The sequence below is a fragment of the Corylus avellana genome, chromosome ca1 (genome assembly GCF_901000735.1).
Source record: "Corylus avellana chromosome ca1, CavTom2PMs-1.0".
Lineage (NCBI taxonomy): Eukaryota > Viridiplantae > Streptophyta > Magnoliopsida > Fagales > Betulaceae > Corylus > Corylus avellana.
This window is the reverse complement of record NC_081541.1, coordinates 30,739,827-30,757,447: the sequence shown is the minus strand read 5'-3', so window position 1 is coordinate 30,757,447 and position 17,621 is coordinate 30,739,827. Positions and strand designations below refer to the sequence as shown.

At 35.5% G+C, this 17,621-nt stretch overlaps 1 protein-coding gene and 1 non-coding gene across 2 annotated transcripts; both read left to right on the top strand.

The window, feature by feature from the left end:
* Nucleotides 1–5,919: 5,919 nt before the first annotated feature.
* On the top strand, nt 5,920–6,445 carry LOC132169769 (flavonoid 6-O-methyltransferase 4-like). Its single transcript, XM_059580747.1, has 2 exons — nt 5,920–5,961; nt 6,095–6,445. The coding sequence occupies exons 1-2, from the start codon at nt 5,920–5,922 to the stop codon at nt 6,443–6,445; spliced, it is 393 nt and encodes a 130-aa protein (XP_059436730.1).
* A 534-nt stretch (nt 6,446–6,979) lies between these two features.
* Nucleotides 6,980–7,095, top strand: LOC132168270 (U5 spliceosomal RNA). Its single transcript, XR_009438791.1, has one exon. It is a non-coding gene; the product is annotated as a U5 spliceosomal RNA (small nuclear RNA).
* The last annotated feature ends 10,526 nt before the right edge of the window (nt 7,096–17,621 follow it).

Genomic DNA, 17,621 nt, shown 5'->3' with positions numbered 1-17,621 from the left:
GCCACGTGAAGAAAAGTATATATTAAAGTACTGGTCGGTGCTTGTTTTCTAAAAATTAATTTTATTGAATGTTAATTGGGATTCGATCATACTGTACAATATTAAATTACCCTAATAATGTTGGGATCATATATATATATATATATATATATATGCATATAGATGCAAGGGGAGTAGGGGAGAGTGATACCAATCTCAGCCGTTATGGGCTAGATTGGAAGCCATAAGATCAATGACAAACTTGAAATCTGATGCAGTAGGAGAAAGAGATCTACATAAGAGTTCCGGTCTCTTTGCTGCCTTGATGTACACCCTTCTCTTCTGAACCCCCTGAGTAATGTCTTGCTCTCTTCCTCTTTCCTTACTCCCAGTTTACCTTCTCTGTGTCGAGATCTTAGGTTGTTAGACGGTAGTCTGCCACCCCGTCACTTTTGTTGGAACGGTAGTCCACCACCCCGTCACCTTTGTTGTAAGGAACGGTAGTTCACCACCCCGTCACTACAGTAGTCGAGGTATCTGTAAGTCCCGCTTAAGCCTGGGTTGGCGTTAGGGCGTGAAGAAGATCTGTGGGCTAGGCCAAGGGTATGTGTGAATAGTTCTGGTTTCAGCCGAGGGTTAGGCCAAGGGTATGTGTGGATAGTTTCACCAGAGGGTTAGGCCAAGGGTATGTGCAGATAGTCTAGTGTCCTAGGAAGGAGATCCTTAGGAAGTTTACACAGTGAGTGAGTACCTAGGATGAGATCCTTTAAGACTTCACCCAGTGAGTAATTTTGAGTCTAGTTTGTATGTCATAATGTGGAGATCTAATTCTTCTGTTAGCTCTCAGTCCAGTTTGCCACCTGACGTGGTTAATTTTGAAAAATTTTCTGTTGAATCTGATAATAATTTATGTTTTGATAAATGGAACATCCCTAAGCTGGACGCTAAGGATGTTTACACTACTTCTTCTTGGTTTAAAGGTTCATTTAAAACCCAGTTTTCTGTCAAAACGGTGGAACAGACCTTTGCTATTACCGGCAAAGATCAGACCATCACTTTGTTTAACAAGAAATTCATTAACGAATCTCTTGCCAAAGGTTACAAGTTTTTGCATGTTGGTTGTGCCCAAGTTGCAGTCAAGCCATTGACTTGACTCGGTATTAATGCTTCTGTTTTGCTTTGCTTGCGTGACGCAAGATTTCTTGATTTTAAGACCAGTATCCTTGGAATGATCCAATCTTCCTTGTTTCTTGGTCCTATTCATTTTGATGTTTTCCCAAACATGTCACTTGCATTGCATGACATTCATGTTTTGAAAGCTTTGACGCTTAACATGAAGTCTTCTGGTTATAATATGGAAGAAGGTAGCAGACCTCTTGCTATCATCTACCGTATTTATTATAAATTGATGAAGACAAATCTAGATCCACAAGCTGTGATCAAGAATCCAGGTGAATCTACTTTGTTAATTCAGAGTTCTACTCAGAATGCTAATATCAAAACTCCAAAGATGATTCGCTGGGATGAGATTGACCTCCCCAACGAGTGGTTCTTGGAAGGCGTTTCAAAACCTTCTCGAGTAGTTAATGATTCCACTAGTCTTGATTACATCCAGCAAAACATGGATGGATCTGTCAAAATCAATTTTTCTGATTTTGGACTTTCTAACAGAATCGAAAGACCTCTGTTCGAAAGACCTTTGTTGGTTAACGAACGAAGGAATTCTTTTGCTGGTTCCACAACCTCAGAAGGACTCCGTCGTCGTGACAAAGAAGTGGATGAGTCCCTTAACGCTCCTCCTCCTCTTTCTCCTCCAGTTAACCCTGATTTGAAACTTAAAGGAATTTCTACCCATTCCCAAGTCTCCTCTGCTTTTTATTCTACCAAAAATCATCCTCAAACGGATGACGAAGGTGGATCTCTTTCTCCTACTGCATCAGACTTTGTTGCTTCTCTTCCTCATCAGTGTAGTGTTTTAACTGCTGTTACTCCTATCAATGACTTCTTTTCTGTCATTGATTGGCCTGCGTTGTCAAAAGACTTTAATTCTGATGAAAATCGTGTTTTGCGGCATGCTTACCGTGCCAAGTATTCTGTTCAGGAACAAAATCTCATCAAAGTCAAATGGACCGAGATGATGATTAAGTCCTAAAAACATATTTTGTTTTTTGATTACCTTCAAAAGAATTTCCCTGTCGAAAATGTTTTGAACGTTGTCAAAAGAACTTTTGTTAAAGAAGATAAAACTCAGGTTAGGGCTTCTCATCCTCCTGTTGAAAATACTCTTCTTGATGTCAACAAATTGGTTGTAAAATGTTCTCCTTTCAAAATTGTTGATAAGGATCCTATCACTAACGATAGAAGAATTATCGAACAAAACAATTTTATTAGTCATTCTCTTCATATCATGGGACAACAGCTGGACCGGATTGAAGAACAAATTCCCTCTTCTTCTGTTGATTTGAAAAAATCTCCTATTCCTCTTAAGATTGAAAAACCTTTGATTTCTCTCCCCGATTTGAAGAAATCTCCCGGTTTGAAAACATCCTCTCAAGTTAAGATCAATGACAAACTTGAAATCTCAGCCGTTATGGGCTAGATCTGTTGAACTGAACAATTTGGCTGTTATGAAGCCAATCTGGGAAAACCTGAGAAAACTAGCCGTTGTGAGAGGCTAGATGATGAAATGAAATCTGAGGGCCGTTATGGGCCTATCTGAGGGCCATAAAGGGCCCCAACATTCACATGTCTTCAGCCCCTGGGTAGGGATAATAGTCTTATGAATCTTCAAGGTAAGGAGGGACCTGGATGGGATTCTCAGCTGATGGTTTAGACGTTTCATCTCCATCATCATCTAATTTATCCAGGGCAGCAAGTAAGGCTTCAATCATTTCTTTCTTGGAAGAATTCTTCTTTGAAGAACTTGAAGAGGCCGATTGGGAAGAAGCAGGGGAACTTTCTATTTCTCGTTTTGGAGAGGAGAAAGCACTGGGGGGAATTAATAAATTTGACAAAGCAGATGCCTTTGGGGCAGGAAGGGCCTTAGGGGCATGAGCCATATTTTTAACAGCAAGGACAATGGAATCGTTTAGTGAGCATTTATCCCACCATTTGATGTACCAATGTCTTTGAATTTTGTCTTCTGAAAGGTGGTATTGCCATTTTAGAATCCAAGGAATTTTGAACTTTTTAACAAAATGGAGCATAGGAAGAAACTTAGCTCCATAACTATCAACTTTGTAGTTGCTTCTGAACAATTGGAAGGCATCAACAAGTTGAAGAGGGAGAATATCAGGGAGAAGCCCGAATTGATTCCACCACCTGGCGAACCATAGTGGAAGGATACCGCAGAAATCTTTGTCGAAACTGACAAACCAAGAATGTTCAAATTTCGAGGTTTGGTGAAGCAAAAATTTAAAATGAGCATCAATGTAATCATAATAATTACAAGGAATATTAAACCCGTTAAGGGACCTGGAGGCAGAAGGGTGACTTCCCCATTCCTTTTCCAAAATAACTTTCTTGAAATAAACACTGTGGTAAATTGCTTTCTGGGGATTAATCTTGTCTGGGATGGTTTTAAAGAAAACAGAACCTGTTTGTTTCAAGATAGCAGAATAAAAAGCTAAATTTTTCGAAGGATGTTCAGGGATCCAATGAAAATTTGGAGGAAAATAGGAGACGGCAATATCTCGAGGGGAGAGGGAAGAGGAAACTCGATTCAACTCAACAAAGAATAAATTTTGGGAATAAGGGAGGGTCATGTATTCCGACGTCTTGTCGTACTTAATGGATGGTTTCTGGGAAGGATCCGCAAAGGGATCATAGGGAGTAGTTAGTGTGCTGGAGTAGGAAACCTGGGAACCAGGATTGAAAGGAGTGAATCTGTTGGTTAAGGCAACAGATGAAAATGGTAAAGGAGAAGCAATGGGAGCAATGGAAGACTCTGACTTTATAGTCAAAGCCTTTGAAACATTTTTCTCTTTGTCTTTTTTGCCTGCCATGGTGGCACTGCAAAAATTGGAAAGGAAAATAATCAAAATTAAAAAGGTAAAAACCTTTATAAAGTATATGCAGAATAATGTCAAAATTATTTTTCGCAAAACAGAAATAGTAATATGCGCCATATGCTGGGAATAGGTATGAACAAAGAATTCTGGGAAAACACAACCGTTAGAGGGGTGTTTAAGCAAGATAGAATTCTGACAGGGGCAGGGTCCTTATCCAACTCTAGGACAGGGTTCTGACCAAACTTGATACCCAACCTATTAACATCAATTTCAAATCTAGAGGAAAAAGGGATTTGAATATTAATATCAAATTTAACAGTTGACAAACCAATCTCGTTAACTGAGAATTGATAAAGTAAAGCAAGAAAAAGCATTCCAAGAATTACTCTTTCACCCATATTTTTGACAAGAACAGCAGGAATGTGAAAATGAACATTATGCTGGTAAAACATAAGCATTTTTTAATTCAAAATCAATGTGCATTTTGTTTCCACTCGCAGAGTCCATCTTTTGAGTAGATTTTTCAAAATACTTGCTAGGAATAAATCCTTCTTGAAAACAATTCAAATCACAACCAGAATCAATCAAAGCAATGACATCAAAAGCATAATCAGGAGCAATAGAAATATGAACTTTTGAATACCATCTAGGAGGAACAATTTTATGAATAGAACTGACAATTTTAACGTCATCGTTAGAGATAAGCTTATAACTGGATTCAGCTTCATCATCATGCTCAGACTTGTTAACGTTATTGTTAACATTTTCATTACCGGAATTTTCCGGGAAAAATTGTTGAAGGCCAAAAAGCAAGAGCTTTTGTTGTAATTCTTTGTTATCAGTTTTAACCATTTGCAAGTCATTTTGCAAATCAGCAATTTCTTTCTTGATGTTACTGATCTCAAGCTGCAAATCTGAGATAGTAACTACCTTGGATTTTTGGTTTGAAAATCGTTTCAAGGTATCTTCAAGAGAGATTTTAGTGCCGATAGGTTTTTCAGAATCATTAACCATGAGTTTCTTAAGTTTTTTAAGATACTCTTCTTTCAAATCAGGATTTTCAATTTTTGAAATCAAAGTCAGAAGTAAATCTTCTTGTTCTTCTGATTTTGTCAAAACATAACAAGTTTTTGGATTGCAGCAAGAATCAGCACAACCATTTTTAAAACAATTTATGGAAATATCAGAAGCAGAATGATAATCAGAATCCGAAGAGGATGGAAGATCATCATTGGAAGAATAATCAGAAAAATCATTGTTTTGAAAGATTCTAAAGATTTTTTGCTTTTCATCGTCATTGATGTTTAAAGCATTAATTTATATATATATAGTATAATTGTTGACGTGTCACCATGACACGTCAACAATTATTGACGTGTCATAGTGACACGTCAACCATTCTTGACGTGTCAAAATGACACGTCAACAATTCTTGACGTGTCATTTTGACACGTTAAGAATTGTTGACGTGTCACTTTGACACATCAATAATTATTGACGTGTCATTTTGACACGTCAACAATTCTTGACGTGTCACTTTGACACGTCAACAATTGTTGACGTTTCACTTTGACACGTCAACAATTATTGACGTGTTAGTATTTGACACGTCAGTAAATAATCAATCCATTATTTATTAATTTTAAAATAATGTTAGATTAAATTTGACTCAAATTTACTGACATGTTGAAAACAACACGTCAGTAAATGCTGACGTGTTGAAATCAACACGTCAGGAATTCTTGACGGGTAGATTTTAACATGTCAGTAAATAATTTGTTGACGTTCTACTTTTGACACGTCAGCAGTTACTGACGTGCCGAAAAAATATTATTGTTTACCACGTGAAGAAATGGCCGTTTTTTTGTAGTGTCCTCATGTTGTCTCTAATGCGGCAGAGTTCCATGGTGTTGAACGTGTTGGGGGTGACATGTTTCAAAGTGTTCCAAAGGCCGATGCGGCTTTCCTAATGGTAAGTACCATGATTCCACACGGACGGTAAGAAAATAAAAGACCTTTAATTCTACGTATATTTTTTTTTATATATATAAATTATATGTATTGCTTAAATAAATAACTAACCTTTGTGAATTACATGCGCGCAGTGGATTCTGTATGATTGGGGTGACAAGGAGTGCGTCCAAATCCTTAAGAAATGCAGAGAAGCAATTTCAGAGGGGAAAGGCAAGGTAATAATTGTTGAGGCTGTGATTGAAGCAGAAGGAAAAATGGACGAGCTAAGTGATGCGAGGTTGGCGCTGGACATGGCGATGATGGCTCATACAAATGCTGGCAAAGAAAGGACATTGAAGGAGTGTAAATTTCTTCTTGAAAAGGCTGGATTTACAAGATATACAGTGAAATCCATTCATGCTGTGCAATCTGTTATTGAGGCCTTTCCTTATCTTAGTTATGTTGCATTTCCCGAAGGCACGTGGATGGATCTCTTGTCCTAATTGGAAAATTTTTTTCTTTCTTTCTTTTGTGGAATAATGGCTACTACTGCAAGTAGGGCCAACTCAATTGATTATTAATTAAGATGTTTGATTGCATAGATCGAAAATAATAACATATTTGATTAAGGCCTTAAGAAATAGAGATCCCTATGAAATACGATATATTTGTTAATGTATTGATTAAATCTTTTGGATTAAGATTTAAGTGGTGATTTAACCAAGTAATTAATTGTTTTATAGGTCAGTAGTTCAAATATGGTTGTTTGAAGGAATGCTTAGGAAATTAAACATTTACATTTAAACTACAAATTAACCAAGCAAGACAATTGATGCACCTTTCTTTTTAATTTAAGCATCGCGATTCTAGTATATAGATAATGTTTCTATGCACAAATTCCATTAAGCGCGGCATGGGTATTCAAATGTTTTGATGAATATAAATAGAAGATACAATTCCCACATCGACTAGAAGATAAAACGCGGAGTGGGACTATGCCTATATAATATGTTGTAAACTACTCATCTAACTCATGGAGCCTCGCAGTGAGCACAGAGCGAACTATTCTTTCGCCTTTTACTAAAGAATACCGTGTGCTCGCTGCTCATAGAGGCATACACCAATTTTTAGAGGGGCTGATCAATATATTTCTGCCCCTATACAACTAGTTTAATTTTTGATGTTGCTCTCTCTCTCTCTCTATATTTTATATTGTGAAAGAAAGTTTTAATTTTAGGTTAATTAATAATATTATATGAATTTTATATGCTATGCAAACAAACAGCAAAAAATAAATATATAAATGCATTGAAAACTAATAATTTAATGTTGGACGAATTTACACACTTGGCTTTTCATGGTGCGTTGATTCTATCTTAAATAATAGGATCCTCTCCTTTTGTGAATGTATCAAAAAGTAAATTTTAAGGTTAATAACTTTTTTAGTACCTCAGTTTTCATTTTTTTATTTTTTTCCCTCTAAGTTTTAAAACATGACAAATTTAATACCCAACCTATGAGGAAAGACAAAATTAATACTTCCGTTAGTTCCGTCAGTCCCATTTAATAGAATTTTCACGTGTCGCTTTCAAAATATGCCACGTGTCCTAAAATGTAGAAATAATTAATAATAATAATAAAAAAAACTAAACCTAATTTTTTTTTAAAAAAAAAAAAAAACACACGAGCTGCCTTCTTCATCTTTGTTCCTCTCTTTCCTCTTCCCTCTCCCCCTCACCGACGGGAGACGGCCGGCCACCGGATACCGCGAACGCAACCGGAAAACCCATCACCCAACCGGCCAAACCCACCCCCACTGGATTGACATAGGATGGAAAACACTGGTGGGTCACCTCTTTCTCTCTCATCCACACTGGTAACCCAGGCAGGTCTTGGCTGGTTGAAGTTGAGGCTTGATTTTGGGTTATTTTGGTTTGATTTTCTGGGTTGGGTTTTGTCCAATTTTTTTTTTTTTTTGTGGTGTTTTGGTCGGTTGGTCGATTGTTCTGTTTTGGTTGTGGTGGATTTGCCTTGTTCTGGGTTTCTGTTGATTTGCTCTGTTTCTTAGTGTTTTGGGTGCTTTGTTGATTTTCTGGGTATTCTTGGCCGAATGGGTATCGAAGATTGAGTTTGTTGTTGATTAAACTTTGGGTTTGATTTTATGTTCTCTGCCATGGCTGAATTCTGGGTAGTTCTCGGTAGGTGGTTGAATTGAGATTTGAGAATATGTTAGGTTTTCTTGGAAAATTGGCTTATGGTGGTTAAAGATTTGTGGGTCGTTTGGTTGGTTGTGTACTTGTTTGGACGAGAATGAAAATGATTCTGCAAACTTTTGATTCTACAAAAGCTTCTACGAAAATGATTCTGCAAACCCAGATGGCTGAGTTGGAATGCTGGTTTGGGTATTGTTTGCACTAGCAAGGAATGAGGAAGAAGAAGATTCATCCAAACTTACGGTTTGAGTATTGTCTGCACTTACGGTAAGGGGAAATCAAGATCAATATCATACATGTCCTCAGCATCTGATTCCTCTCAAACTTATCTGAAGGAAGAGAGAGAGAGAGCTGGGAGAGGGACGGAGATAGTGAGGCGAGAGAGAGAGAGGCGGAGAAGCAGAAAATGACCCACGTATGGCAACGGCGGTGCCGTCCGGCTAGTTCACGCCGGAGCACGCCCACTGTCCATCTAGTTTATTTTATTATTATTTAATTATTTAATTATTATTATTAATTATTAATTATTTTTACTTTTTAGGACACGTGGCATATTTTGAAAGTGACACGTGGAAATTCTGTTAAATGGGACTGACGGAATTAACGGAGGTATTGATTTTGTCTTTTCCTATAGGTTGGGTACTAAATTTGTCATGTTTTAAAACTTAGGGGGGAAAAAATAAAAATGTGAAAACTGAGGTACCAAAAAAGTTATTAACCCTAAATTTTATCCGACCTACTATAATAAGTATGAATCATATTTCACATGTTTCTTTAACATTTTTAACAATTACTTATTGTCATTTTATTAATCTAGGAACCCAAATATTGATTTTTGGAAAATGCTCATCTCAATTTCAATGAAATTGTGAATATCCCGTTAGTGTATTTTAGAGGGGTAAAATTGACCAAAAAATTAAAAAGATAATTTAACCCTTCTAAAAAACACTAATTGGATTCTCTCCATTTTATTTGAAATGAAGTCACTACAAAAGATCATTTTTTTCTTGACCAGAGTTTTTTGACGTGTCATGTGTTTGACACGTCAGAAAACTTTTATGACGTGGTGTTTCTGACGTGTGTTGAAGGTGAAAAACATAGGAGTCAGTAAATTTTTTTTTACTGACGTACTACTGTTTGACACGTCAAAATTTACTGACGTGTCAAATTTTGACACGTCAATAAATTTCCTAACATGTCAAAATTGACATGTCAGTAAATTTTAAAAAATTATTAAAAAATAATAATTTTTCTTTTTTTAAATTTTTTGTGGAAATTTTTTTTTTCAATTAAAGTATATATTTTTTAAATTTTTTTCACCAATTTGTCGTTTCTCCAGCCCTCTCCCTCTCTTCTTTTCTCCCTTTTCAAAAACCGAAACCCAAAAAATCTTCAAAAAATCTAAAACCCAAATCAAAAAATCAACCTGAAAATTCAAAAACCCAAAAAATCTTCTTATCTTCTCATTTTTTTTTTCTTCTGCTTCTAGCTACAAAAACAACACAATATATATATATATATATATATATACCTGCAGGAGAGATGGAGTAGATCGATTGACGGAGAAGTTTCGGCCGGAGAACCGCCGGAGACGGCAACAGCGAAGTGATGGAGCTGGCCGCCGGAGATGGGGAGTGAGCTCGAGAGCTAGAGAGAGTGCTAGCTGAGAGATAGAGCTGGGAGAGAGAGCTGAGAGAGAGAGAGCATGCGGGAGATGATGAGGGAGCTGAGGGCGCGCCGGAGGAGAGAAGAAAAAAAAGAAAAAATGGGGGAGGGAAGAATAATGGCTGGGCGGGAGAGAACCAAAAAAAAAATGGGAGAAAACCAAAAAAAAAGGAAAGAATGCGTGGGCGATGGGACGGCCAACAGGCGTTGGCCTTCCCAAGGCCACATGCCTAACGTGCCAGCTTGGCACGCTAGGAATTCTTGACGTGCCAAATATGGCACGTCAGATGTCCGAATTTCTTATGATGTCCGAATTATAATTTTATTAACCATTTCTTAAAATGTCCGAATTTTTTTTTTTGAGTCCATTTATTTTACTTATTTCTGGAGATGCAACTGTTACTTAAATAACAGTGTTTTCTTCCATTATGTTTTAGGATGTATGGAGACCTGTTTCTTCCTTTTATTTACTGAAGAACACTTACTTAGATAAAGCTTGATATTTGTTGATTATATGTTTTGTTTGATGTGCTACTAGCTGTGGCTTAAGTAGTACCACTTCCTCTTATCAGAATGGATGGAGTTTGAGTTCGTGGGTCTAAGATCTACTGGATGGGTTTGCAACCTATCAATCAAATAAAATTATATGTTTTGCTTAATGTGCATCTGTAATGACTCTTGCTGTTTCCCTTGTATATAGTTTTTTTTTTTTTTTTTTGTGCACAATAGTGAGGGTCTTATTGTGAAATACTATTACCCTTGTCATTCAGGAACCCTGCTCTAGGTAGCAATATCAATGGGCAACTTCAGCATCAGAGGTCTGGGCTTTCTGCTAACAGGAGGCTTTCAGGTGGGAGCAGCTCTGGCTCTCTTGACTCTATGACTGATGGTGGTGCTCCAGTGGTAGAAGAGTCCTGCTATCAGGCTGCCAAGAGTCAGACAAGTGTCTGCCAAAGTCTAATGTGGCTTTATTAAAAAAAAAAAAAAAAATTGTAGAAAAATCTCTCTCTTCCTAGTCCTGCTAGATTTTGTTTTTTAATTTTTTGTTAAATTTTAATGAGTTAATATTTAGTTTCTAATGCCTCAAAATTTATTTTTGGATTTAAAACTAAAATCTAAGAGTGGAAGGTTAACCCTTTAGGGATTGTATCACCCAAAAGGGATTCGATCATCTTAAATTTAGTGCTAATGCCTTAAATTTGGTGCTAATACCTTAAATTTAATATTAATACTTCAAATTTATTTATTTTTTTTAATATCTCTTCTTTAAAAAAAAAAAAAAAAAAAAAAGACCAAACTTTGGCAGACACTGGGATGACCCCAGGCTGCCGAAAATATCAACTCGTGGTAGAATTTCCCAATGGCATTGAAGAAACTAAATTTGATGGTTCTCAAATGCCAGTAGAAACCAAGGGCTTTGTATATAATAATGACAGCCCAAAAACAAAGGCTCGGCTTGAGTTTGTAAATAATAGAGAGAGCTTAAAAATGGAGGCTCATCTTCATCATTTTGAAGATGAAGGTGGTGAGTTTGATTAGAGGTATGTTTCTTTGAGAAGTGGGGAGGGGTTAAGAAATCAATCAGCAATATTTCATGAATGTAGTGCATTTGCAAATATTGAGCTTCATTCTGAATTCTTTTTGTATTTTTATTTGGTCATATTTGGATTAATGTCCCTTTCTTTTTTTTGTTTGTTTGTTTGCAGCTTTGAGTTAACATTATATTCCCTTTTTTCTCCTCAGGTGTGCAGATATTCTTTCATTCTCCTGTAATCATTAACAGTTTTAAAATAGTGGGTGGAAATTTAGAACATAGTGTGATACAGAAATGAAAGAAAACAGAGAAAAATAAAATTTTGACGGGTCAAAGTGACACGTCAGAAAATTCTGAAGTGTCACTTTGACACGTCAGAAATTACTGACGTGTCTAACTTTGACAGGTCAGTAAATTATAAATTTTAAAGTTATTTAAAAATTAAATTGAATTAAAATTTACTGATGTGTCAAATATGACACGTCAGTAAATCTTGACGTGTTACTTTTGACATGTCAGTAAAAAATTTGTTGACGTGCCAATTTTAGCACGTCAGCATTTACTGACGTTGCAAAAAATAGACACTGTTTGCCACGTCAGAAAATGACCGGTTTTTTGTAGTGTCTCTTCTTCTTCTCTTCTCATTTTCTTTTTCTCCTTCTTCTTCTGCTACCGTGCAGAGAGATTGAGAGAGAAGAGGGAGCAGGCCGTGCAAAGAGAAGGGGGAGATTGAGAGAGGGAAAGAAGATCTAGAAAGAAAAGAAAATCTGAAAAGAATAAATAATAAAAGAGGAAAAGAAGAGGGAAAAAATTGAATGTCTCGCTCATTTTTTTAGTGACATGTCAGCATTTTACCACGTCAGAAATTTCTGACCTGTGAATCTAGCACGTCAGAAATTTCTAACGTGCTAATTTACCACGTCACAAATTTTTGACATGTGAAACTAGCATGTCAGAAATTTCTGACGTGCTAGTTTACCACTTCAGAAATTTCTGACGTGTTAAAAAACCACGTCAGAAAAATTTGCCACGTCAGAAAAATATTTACTAACGTGACATTTTTTGCCATGTCAGTAATTAGTGACATGGCAAAAAGTCGTTTATTGTAGTCACGTCAGAAATTAATTTTTTTTGTAGTGAGTAGATCCTATTCCTTAAATAAACCTAAACATGTTAGATGACACTTGGCACTTATTAGAGTAAGTTGAAGAAAATTTCTTCGAAACTAGCTTGGAGGAAATTTGTGTACTAAATAATATATTTTTTGGTGCAATGGTTAATGATTAAAGCTTTTTAACCCTGTGCATGGTTATATATATATATATATATATATACCCCATACATTATATATACAAGTGTTTTTCTTAACAGATTAGTTTGAAAGAAATTTACTATAAACTAACTTTTAAAAGTATATGTGAGCACATGTTTTTTTAATAGCTTAAATGATATATGTTGCTTTAGTGGTCGATAGGAGTTTGTATGTACAAACTAGTTTATAAAAAATTTGTGTATAGAAGTTTCGGTTGGGTCTCGGTGGGTCCTGGCTGGGTTCTGACGGTGGTTCGATAAAGTCTTGGCAGGTTCCGACGACATCTCGACTAGGTCTGTTGATTTCTGAATAAGATGTTCAAACTCGAAAAATGATTTATGGTTTTCAAAAATGAAAACTATTTTACATAAATTAAAGAAACTTTTTAGGTCAAACCGAAAATATTTTTGGTTGACTATTATTTTCTGTCGCACCGAACACTCGAAAATACAAAAAATATTTTAAAAAAATTATTTTACACCGAAAACGGAGCCCGAGAGAAATTGAATGAAAACGAAAATTGTGTGATCTTTATGACCTTCTTCTCTACTTATAGAATGCAATATAACTCTTTGCCATTTGCCAAAAATTATATTGTTTCTCTTTTATAACTTTCACAGAACTCATTACACACCTGCAAATACAATTTCCTTACATGATCAAAATCTGCCAAATAACCAACAATTACAAACGCCACAGCTCCTCGGGACCCTTCGAAGTTGTTGTCTTATTTGACAGATTTATGGGATGCGACACTTCCTTTTATATTGAGAATTTGGGTATCTCTGTCGGCCAAATACTTATTATATTTATGCAACAGGACCTTCGAATCTCTCTGTCAATTGTCATCATTTGGGGGTTTTGGTAATCCATATCTGACAAAGGATCTATGTGGTGGGCAGCTAAATCCACTAAATCTGAAAAGTCACACTACTCACGCCTGTGGTATTAGCTAAATGCATTCAATATTTCAATGGAAACCTTTTGAAATCACTTATATAAATTAAGTAATAAATAAAGAATTAATATAAGACTTTTGAGACACATACAATTACAACATCATCACATGGACCAACCCAATATGAATCTTAATTAACCTTTTAAAATGTTAAAGAGAACACATAACTCTAAGCTAATGGACTATGTCCACTTAGGTATATTTATTTATTTTTAAGAAGAATGCTAGGCTTACAAACACATTTTACAAAAAAAAAATTTATAAACTGATGTGGTACAACATGATTGGATATGAGATAAATTCAAATTTTGAGAAACCTAATCATGTCATGCCAGATCAGTTTGTAAAAGTTTTTTTATAAAATGTGTTTGTAAGCCTAATATTTTTCTTCTTTTAATGTGGTACCACTACAAAAAATTGTATTTTTTCTGACGTGTCAGGTAGTCTGACACGTCAGAAAACGTCCATGACGGGGCCTTTTTGTCGTGTTTCACACGTGAACATTATAGGTATCAGAAATGAAAAATTTTTGACGTGTCAAGTTTCAATCCGTCAGAAATTTCTGACGTGTCAATTTGTGACATGTTAGATATTATTTTCTGACGTTTCAAATTTGACACGTCAGAAATTTCTGACGTGTCAAATTGTAGCACGTCAGAAATTGTTCTGACGTGTGAATTTGTAACACGTCAGAAAAATTGGTTAGTTTTTCTATTTTTTTTTCACCCCCCCAATATATATTTTTTTAATTTTTTCGGGACTATACCCAAATTTTGGATTACAATTAACCTGATATACAATTTATCCATCAATCATTGCAAATAATTCTAGCTATTTTTCCATCAATCTATACAAATAACATAAGTCATATCCTAATAGGTCTTAACTCACACAAAATAACATATATATCAAGTGCCAATAACCAACCACAATTACCAAAAAACTATCTCTGTTATCATAAAAAAAGATATCATAAATACAATTACATCAACAAAGTAGCTTTTATACAAGTATGAATGGCGAACTAGACGGTCAATGCTGATTATTGACATTCATAGCATCCTCTTCATGAGCTCCATCACCTGCAAACGATAAAAACAAACAATCACCAAAAAATATTCACTATGTAAATTAAAATGAAAAATGTCCGAATATTCACCAAACTCAGTTGTTGAGTCTAACACAGTAAATGATATAACAAAAAAAGGTAAAACGATGATGAAGTTAATTAGCAAAAAATGCATATAAAAAAAAAACAAAAATTTATTCCACAGAGCAATCAATGTTGACGTTAAATTTATACACATGAGCAGATGTGCTTCATTTTTGCCATGGCAATTATGTGAGATATTAACATTTTAATTTGTTGAGCATATTAACACATAGGACTTTACATATATTCAAAACATTTTATATTATTTCCATAAAATTATGATATTCATCTAGTTAAGACTTGATCGTTTCATACTCTCACACAATCACATACACTAGATTGTTAATATTCTACAAGGACCATAGTTGTGCATTGATCTCATAATACCAATAAAACAGTTCAAATGCAAAGCTCGTACGTACCCACATCCACCACCAAACCAACCATGATATATAAACCAAATTCAACAGGATTTACATCATTAATTAAGAGAATGACTACAACATATATATCCATACTCTAAATTTATAAGTTGACATATATATAGGTTTTAAAAGTTCACATATATATAGGTAAAGTTCTAAAAACACATTTGACCATTAAAAAATGTCAGTACCTGCTTCGCCGTCGATCGACGATGGCACCACCGCAATGTGTGGGGAAGCTCCCTCTGGTGCAGAGCTGAACCGCATCATTGCCTCGATCTGGCGCAATCGGGCGTCAAACGTTGCCTGACGTGCATTGTTCGCAGCCACCAATGCATCTATCTCTTCCTTGTGCTTCGCCCTCTCCGCCTCAAGAGCTCTGTCAAGCGTTTCTTGTGATATCATGGAGTGGCTGGTGTTTTCTGACCGTGCTTGTGATGGTGTATAGTATGAGCGTATGGAGCCCCGCACGGGCAAAATATTCGATCCAGCCTGCCGAACCCTACCGGCGTACTCAGGCTTATTTCCAAGCGCCTGTGCATACGCGTCGTGGGCGCCCACTTGACCGTTCCCTCTGTGATGCTAGCAGACACTGCAGGGTCGGTGGGTATCAGCTCCTTCATCCTTTTCTGTATGTTACATTAATTATTGGGTCAGTGGGTCATACAACTGTTAATTGCAAATAATTTATCAAATATATAAACAAAGAATTAAATTGTAGCATACACATCTCTCTTCCACTATCTCATTCGGATATGTATTGTCCGTCTTCGTGTGCGTGCGGATGTAATTCTCTGCACGAGTAGGATACTTGCCCAGACATATGGCCTGCCGAAAAAATAGGACATACAAATATTTTTAAATATATCAAATGATTTGTTGTTTACATGGTAAATTACACACTTACCTCCTCATGTGTCACTCTGGCATAGCTCTTTGATCCGGTGCAATGGGGCGTATTATTTAATGCTCGTAAGCGATTCATTTTTGCCGCATAGTCCTACACAGTTACCATATTGATATGTTAATAATGTAAGAAAATTTGGTTTTAGTACTCTTTATTCGTGACACTACACAATAAAGAAGCAATTTCATTTTACATGACACCCGTACATGTTAATAAAACCATATAATGACACTACACAAAATGAAGAGTTTAACTCATGACCTACCTTATTCTGACGAGTACACCATCTCTCCAATAAGATCTCCACGTCTTCGGCATTGTACTCGGAGAGTGTTTGTTCCCCCACTCTTGCCCGTACAGTATCCGGAGTATCTTCCTCCGTAATGGCACAACGCCTTTTAAGCTCGTAATTTCGATAAATCTTGCAAGGCCAATTGATTTTTTCATCAGGGGTTCTACAGTTACTAACTGCAAACTCCACGAACAGTCTACACCCGTCTCTATATTCCCTCGTATCCCTAGACTTTGTCATCCAACTTTTGTCCATTTTTCGCTAAGTACATAAATTACGAATCAATATATAAGACTTAAAAAATATATACCTAATTTCAAGCACATGCATATATATAAACCTAAATATTTCAACCACGTTAAAAATATAAACCTATATATACATTATCATATAGGTTTAAATTTTTTATGTCCAAATATAATGGATATTCATGCGAGTATATATATATGCATTTGTTATATATGGGGGACCCTAAAATAAAACAATAACTAGGTTAGTTATTTAATTAATATTCATATCCAATATTCATGAATATAGATTTGTTCGGAAAATTAAGGGGATAGTACCAAAGTGTGTATTCATTTGGAGTCTCTCTAAGTTTCACAATGTTTGCACTTTTGCCATTCAAAAGTGCAAACTTCGTGATAATGTATAGGTATTAATATATACCTATACATTATCATATAGGTTTAAATTTGTTATGTCCAAATATAGTGAATATTAATGCGAGTATATATATATATATATGTGCATTTGTTATATATGATCGACGACCCTAAAATAAAACAATAACTAGGTTAGTTATTTAATTAATATTCATATCCAATATTCATGTATATGAATTTGTTATAAATATAAGGGGATAGTACCAAAGTGTGTATTCATTTGGAGTCTCTCTAAGTTTCACAATGTTTGCACTTTTGCCATTCAAAAGTGCAAACTTCGTGATAATGTATAGGTATTAATATATACCTAGTTTCAAGCACATGCATATATATATATATAAACATAAATATTTCAACCACACAAAAAATATATACCTATACATTATCATATAGGTTTAAATTTGTTATGTCCAAAATATAATGAATATTAATGCAAGTATATATATATATATATATATATATATATATATAGAAAAATTACAGTTTACCCCCTCAAAGTTGACAGCGTTTTTCAATTCGAACACCAAAGTTTCAATTTTTGCAATTCACCCCCCC

What these genes read in the sequence shown, in the direction of transcription:
- LOC132169769 (XM_059580747.1), top strand. Translation starts at nt 5,920, where the DNA reads ATGTTTCAAAGTGTTCCAAAGGCCGATGCGGCTTTCCTAATG. An exon ending in CCGATGCGGCTTTCCTAATG is followed by an intron (nt 5,962 to 6,094) that starts GTAAGTACCATG and finishes ACATGCGCGCAG; the next exon opens with TGGATTCTGTATGATTGGGG.